This window comes from Mustelus asterias, unplaced genomic scaffold, assembly GCF_964213995.1.
Source record: "Mustelus asterias unplaced genomic scaffold, sMusAst1.hap1.1 HAP1_SCAFFOLD_4204, whole genome shotgun sequence".
NCBI classification, from domain to species: Eukaryota; Metazoa; Chordata; class Chondrichthyes; order Carcharhiniformes; family Triakidae; genus Mustelus; species Mustelus asterias.
Window position 1 is genome coordinate 10,001 of NW_027594149.1, and position 6,369 is coordinate 16,369.

Sequence of the window (6,369 nt, forward strand, 5' to 3'; positions counted from 1 at the left end):
GTGACTGGAATAGGGGTTGGGTGGGATTGTGGTCGGTTCAGACCCGATGGGCCGAATGGTCTCCTTCTGCACCGTAAGGATTCGATGAGTAAAGGCAGAAGGCTTTTTTTTGTAGTTTAGTTCAGGCATCGCGATAGGCTCAGGCTTGGGGGGGGGGGCGAAGTGCCTGTTCCTGGGCTGTACTGTTCTTTGTTCTTTGCTCAAAGCCATCCAGTCAACCCCACGTTCCGCAAACCCCACCCCCAGCTCCGCCCGGCGGCGCGCGCGCCCACCTCAGTGGTCCGGACGATGATCCGGTAGTTATACTGCGAGCTGCTCCCGGTGTCCTTGTCCTTGTCTTCCCGCCTCAGGCTGACTGCCTGCGGCCCGAGGCTGTCATCCGTCCCGAAGAAGTTCTGGTGCTCTGTGGGAAGAAGCAAGGGAGATCGGTCAGCATTGATGGGCGTGGCTGTGGGGGAGCGAGGGGCGGGGGGAAGGGGGAGAGGGGATACAAGTATTGAATCCCACGGATAGAGTAGAGGCCGGATTCCAGAATAGAACGGAGCATACACCTCTGATATTCATACATATGATCACCATTCAGTCTCCACAAGACGGGTGGCACGGTAGCACAGTGGTTAGCACTGCTGCCTCACAGCGCCAGGGACCCGGGTTCGATTCCCGCCTTGGGTCACTGTCCGTGCGGAGTTTGCACATTCTCCCCCGTGTCTGTGTGGGTTTCCTCCGGGTGCTCCGGTTTCCTCCCACAGTCCGAAAGGTGTGTAGGTTGGGTGGATTGGCCGTGCTAAATTGCCCCCTTAGTGTCAGGGGGGCGAGCTAGGGTAAATGCATGGGGTTATGGGGATTGGGCCTGGGTGGGATTGTGGTCGGTGCAGACTCGATGGGCCGAATGGCCTCCTTCTGCACTGTAGAGATTCTATGAATCACTCATAGGCCATCGTGCCCACATTTAGGGCGGCACAGTGGGTTAGCACTATTGTTTCACAGTGCCAGGGACCCGGGTTCGATTCCCGGCTTGGGTCACTGTCTGTGTGGAGTTTGTACGTTCTCCCCGTGTCCGCGTGGGTTTCCTCCGGGTGCTCCGGTTTCCTCCCACAGTCCTAAAGATGTGCAGGTTAGGGGGATTGGCCGTGCTAAATTGTCCCTTAGTTTCAGCGGTTTGCAGGGTAAATATGTGGGGTTACAGGGAAACGGCCTGGGTGGGATTGTTGTCAGTGCAGACTCGATGGGCCGAATGGCCTCTTTTTGCACTGTAGGTATCAAAAAAGACCAGGGCCCCCATTATGCAGTGACGATGGCCACTTTAAGGGCTGGGGGGGGGGGCCATATTCGCGAAGGATCGTGTTGTTTTTTTCAAAAAAAACATTTACAGTTCAGTCTGCGACTTTATCCCGTCCAGTTTTCAACCTTTACCTCAACTCTTCCCTCCCCATCTTGTTGTCCACGTCACAAAATGGCCGCCCGGGAATGAGACAGCAGCTGCAATGGAGGCACCTGAATGTCAGAGAGGGATGGCCAGGAGAGGAGAGGCAAATCACCTGATACCTCGTCTGCTGACAACCGTTCCTGACCCCCGACAATCGTTCCTGACCCCCGACCTTCACGCCCGCGGTGGCCAACCCCAGAGCAGGGTCTGGCTAGGGGCCTAGCAACCATCGGGCCTGCGGTTGCTAAGGCGCTTGCCTAAGCCTGACCACAACTTCCTCCGCTGGCTCACGTGATTTGGGGGCAGAGAGAGAGAGAGAGAGGGAGCTTCTTACAACACTGACAGGAAACGTTCAGAGATACGTACACCACGAGAGGGGGAGGAAGGAGACACCGCAGATTTCCGAGGTGCCAACAGATGCAAAGACAAGATGCACGCTTTGCAATCAGGGACACTGCAGAGAAAGCTCTGCAGCCAGACTCCTCCGATCGCTCGGGGAGATCCTCAAGTCAATCACCAACTTGCTCCTTCAAGGCTTGGCTTCCGCTCAAGTTCTTGTAGGCCTCCCGCACCGTCCCCGCGCAATGCCATGCCAGCCCTTGAAGCATTGCGCGCTTAAGGTGGGAAGGGGGAAATGAATTTGGTCTTCATGGCTATTATTGCGGGCGGGAGATTGGATGGGGAATGGGTATAGGAGCAAACTCCATTTTGTAGCCCTCATGCGCTGTTTACACGGTGACTGGGGATTTCCAGCACAGAAAGAGGCCATTCTGCCCATCTGCTCCATGCTGGTGTTTCTCCCCCACAAGAACCTCCTCCCACGACTCCCTCTTCATCTCCGCCCATCGCCCTATCCTTCTATTCCTCTCTCCCTCCTGTTTATCCAGCCTTCCCCCTTAAGTGCTTCGACACTATTCACCTCCCCCACTCCCCGTGGGAGCAAGTCCCACATTCTCCCCCACTCCCCGTGGGAGCGAGTCCCACATTCCCCCCCCACTCCCCGTGGGAGCGAGTCCCACATTCTCCCCCACTCCCCCGTGAGAGTGAGTCCCACATTCTCCCCCACTCCCCGTGGGAGCGAGTCCCACATTCTCCCCCACTCCCCCGTGGGAGCGAGTCCCACATTCTCCCCCATTCCCCATGAGAGCAAGTTCCACATTCTCCCTCACTCCCCCGTGGGAGCGGGTCCCACACTCTCCCCCACTCTCCGTGGGCGCGAGTCCCACATTCTCCCCCACTCCCCGTGGGCGCGAGTACCACATTCTCCCCCACTCCCCGTGGGAGCGAGTCCCACATTCTCCCCCACTCTCCGTGGGCGCGAGTCCCACATTCTCCCCCACTCCCCGTGGGAGCGAGTCCCACATTCTCCCCCACTCCCCATGGGAGCGAGTCCCACATTCTCCCCCACTCCCCGTGGGAGCGAGTTCCACACTCACTCCCTCCACCACCGACGCTCAGTAGCAGCAGTGTGTACCATCTACAAGATGCACTGCAGCGACTCACCAAAGATCCTTGGACAGCAACCCGCCACCTCTACCACCTAGAAGGACAAGGGGGGGGCAGCAGACACATGGGGAACACCCCCACCTGCAAGTTCCCCCCTCCGAGCCACTCGCCATCCCGACTTGGAAATATATCGGCCGTTCCTTCACTGTGGCTGGGGTCAAAATCCCGGAACTCCCTCCCTAACAGCACGGTGGGTGTACCTACACCACACACGGGGACTGACTGATGTCCAATCACAATCCTGGAACTCCCTCCCTAACAGCGCTGTGGGTGTACCTACACCACACACAGGGACTGACTGATGTCCAATCACAATCCTGGAACTCCCTAGCAGCGCTGTGGGTGTACCTACACCAGATGGACGGCTGCAATTCAAGATGGCGGCTCACTCACCACCTTCTGAAGGGGCCAATTAGGGACGGGGGGATTAATGCTAAACCCAGGCCCACATTCTGGTGAACGAAGAAAAAATATCACCAGACCAATCGGAAGGAGGTCGATGCTCCCCTACACCCAGTTAAGGCCTCGTTTCTGGAGGATGGGGGAGCGGTGGGATTGGATAATGATTCAGCCTGAACATTCTGAAGATAGATTTGGTTTTTTTTAGCCAACAGTTCCCAGCAAGAATAACCGGTCAGTCAGCTGGTATTAGTCTAGTTAATCTCCTTCCCATTACCGAGGCAGCTTCTGCTTTCCAAATGTCAGGTTCAATAAAAGTTCAAATAAACTTCCGTGTGGAAGTTCAGGTATCCTCCTTCCCCAATTGGAATAGAAACTCTCAAACTAGAAGCAGGAGGAGGCCATTCGGCCCTTCGAGCCTGCTCCCCCATTCATTATAATCATCGCTGATCATCAAATTCTATATCCTGATTCCCCCCCCCTCCATATCCCTCACTCCCACTGTCCCCCACCAAACACTCCCAGGACAGGTACAGCACGGGGTTAGATACAGAGTAAAGTTCCCTCTACACTGTCCCCGTCAAACACTCCCAGGATAGGTATAGCACGGGGTTAGATACTGAGTAAAACTCCCTCTACACTGTCCCCCATCAAACACTCCCAAGACAGGTACAGCACGGGGTTAGATACAGAGTAAAGCTCCCTCTACACTGTCCCCCATCAAACACTCCCAGGACAGGTACAGCACGGGGTTAGATACTGAGTAAAGCTCCCTCTACACTGTCCCCCATCAAACACTCCCAGGACAGGTACAGCACGGGGTTAGATACAGAGTAAAGCTCCCTCTACACTGTCCCCATCAAACACTCCCAGGACAGGTACAGCACGGGGTTAGAGACAGAGTAAACCTCCCTCTACACTGTCCCCCAGCAAACACTCCCAGGACAGGTACAGCACGGGGTTAGATACAGAGTAAAGCTCCCTCTACACTGTCCCCCATCAAACACTCCCAGGACAGGGACAGCACGGTGTTAGATACAGAGTAAAGCTCCCTCTACAATTTTAAGCCGTTACCTTTTCCGCTGAAATATTTCCGGTAATAGTTGGCACCGAGGTCCGCATGCTCGATGAAGTAGGCAGCGGTGCCCTGCCGCGCCAGGTGGCTCTCGCGGGGTTCCTCCAGCACCGACACGGCAGTGTTGGGGCACTGGCTGCCCCCCCGCGGCTCCACCTCTCCCCCCACCTCGTTGCGGAAGTGCGGGCAGCTGAGGACCAGACGGGTGTCCTTGCCGTCGCCCGCGTCACCGGCGGTGGGGGCCCCCCCGGGAACCGCCGGCACTCTGCCCGCTGCCAGCGGGTGCTGGTCCTCCTCGTTTCCAGCGCCGTTGCCGGGGGAGGTGGCCTGCGCCGGCAGCTGGGACGCTGCCGAGGCCCCGGTGATGATGTTCTTCCGGCGGCCGGCGCTGTCGCGGTTGGATAGGGCGCGTCGGGGGTCAAAGAGGATGCTCTGCACGTCGTAGTGGACCAGGTTCCTGGCGCAGGCCCAGGGCTGGCATGGATCATCTGGGCCCGGGGCGGGCGAGGGCGCCTGAGGGGGCGGCGACCGGGGGCTTTCCGGGTCACTCCTCTGCGTCTTGAACTTGCGGAAGACCGAGGAGTCGGGGGGCGCCATCTCCGCCAGGGGCCTGGGCCTGGCTTTGGCCGGCCTCTCCTGGCCGCTGGTGGCCTCCGACAGGCCCAGCAGCAGGTAGGGGTCCTGGAAGCGGGCAGCGCTGGTGGCCTCCGAGCCCGGCCGTCCAGCCTCCGCCTCCCCGCCCCGCTGGCGCTCGATGGAGGACGCACTGCCGTACTCCCGGTGCAGGGCCAGCCCGGCGCCCGGGTGGGCAGCCCGCTGTTCGGGTCCTTGGCCGCTGTCCGTGATGGTCAGCTCGCTGTTGCTGCGTTGGATGGCCGGGTTACGACCCTGGGGCGCCCCCTTGGCCCCCGGGGCCTCCAGCTCCCGCTTCTCCTCTTGGGCGCTGTCGCCGGACCCCGGGGCCTCCTGGCCAGGCTGCGAGGCCCCCTTCTCCTCACCGCCGTGAGCCCTGGCCGGCCCGTCCTCCAGCGACTCCCGGCGGGGCGGCCATTCCGAGATGCGCGCCCTCACCGTCGTCCCAGCAGGCTCCGGGGCGGGACGGGCGGCCTTGGGTTCAAAGTTCACCGCCGAGAGAAGAGGCCGGGGGTTATTCCTCTTGAACTTCCTGAAGAAAAAATCGTCCGACTGCATGTCCTGCACCCCTCCCCCCCTCGGAAGGGGATCCTCCAGCCTTGGCGCGGCCCAGCCTTAGGGGACAACTGCGCCCGTGCGCTGGGGGCGGGTGCCACCGGCTTGAGAGTGGCAGCAATGGCCAGGCACAAGCCGCAATAGGGAGGGGAAAGACAATGGCAATCTCATCCCCCTGCACCAAGACTCAGTCCGGGGGTTCAACACGGGACTCCTGCGCTCTGAGGAACTGCGACTCCCTTCATCCTCGGCAGCATCAAACCTCTGCAGGGCCTAAGGCCTTCATTGAGGGCAACTTGGAGGCGATTGCCAAGGTGAAGGCTTCGGCCAACAACTCTCGAAGTCTTCCAGCTAGAATCCTTGGTCAGGCATCTCGGGCCATTAGCATTTGATATCACCTGTCGTCTCTCATCAGTTCCAGCTGTGGTTTCCTGGCATGGTCAAAGGTCAACACAGAGGCAACCTGGGAAAAAAAAACCAACAGAAAAAAGACATGGCTTAGATACAGAGTAAAGCTCCCTCTACACCGTCCCCCATCAAACACTCCCAGGACAGGTACAGCACGGGGTTAGATACAGAGTAAAGCTCCCTCTACACCGTCCCCCATCAAACACTCCCAGGACAGGTACAGCACGGGGTTAGATACAGAGTAAAGCTCCCTCTACACTGTCCCCATCAAACACTCCCAGGAGAGGCACAGCACGGGGTTAGATACAGAGTAAAGCTCCCTCTGCACTGTCCCCCATCAAACACTCCCAGCACGGGGTTAGATACA

The 6,369-nt window shown here is 58.9% G+C and overlaps 1 protein-coding gene across 1 annotated transcript in view; it reads right to left on the reverse strand.

Moving 5' to 3' along the window:
- The window catches only part of LOC144491004 (signal-induced proliferation-associated 1-like protein 2), a 12,368-nt gene extending 6,309 nt beyond the window's left edge, over positions 1-6,059 (reverse strand). Inside the window, exons 1-2 of the mRNA XM_078208685.1 lie at positions 4,406-6,059; positions 273-403 (exon numbers count right to left, since the gene is read on the reverse strand). Coding sequence (XP_078064811.1) covers positions 273-403; positions 4,406-5,597 — 1,323 coding nt within the window. The 5' untranslated portion in view covers positions 5,598-6,059. The remainder of the gene's footprint in view (positions 1-272; positions 404-4,405) is intronic.
- Positions 6,060-6,369: the final 310 nt, after the last annotated feature.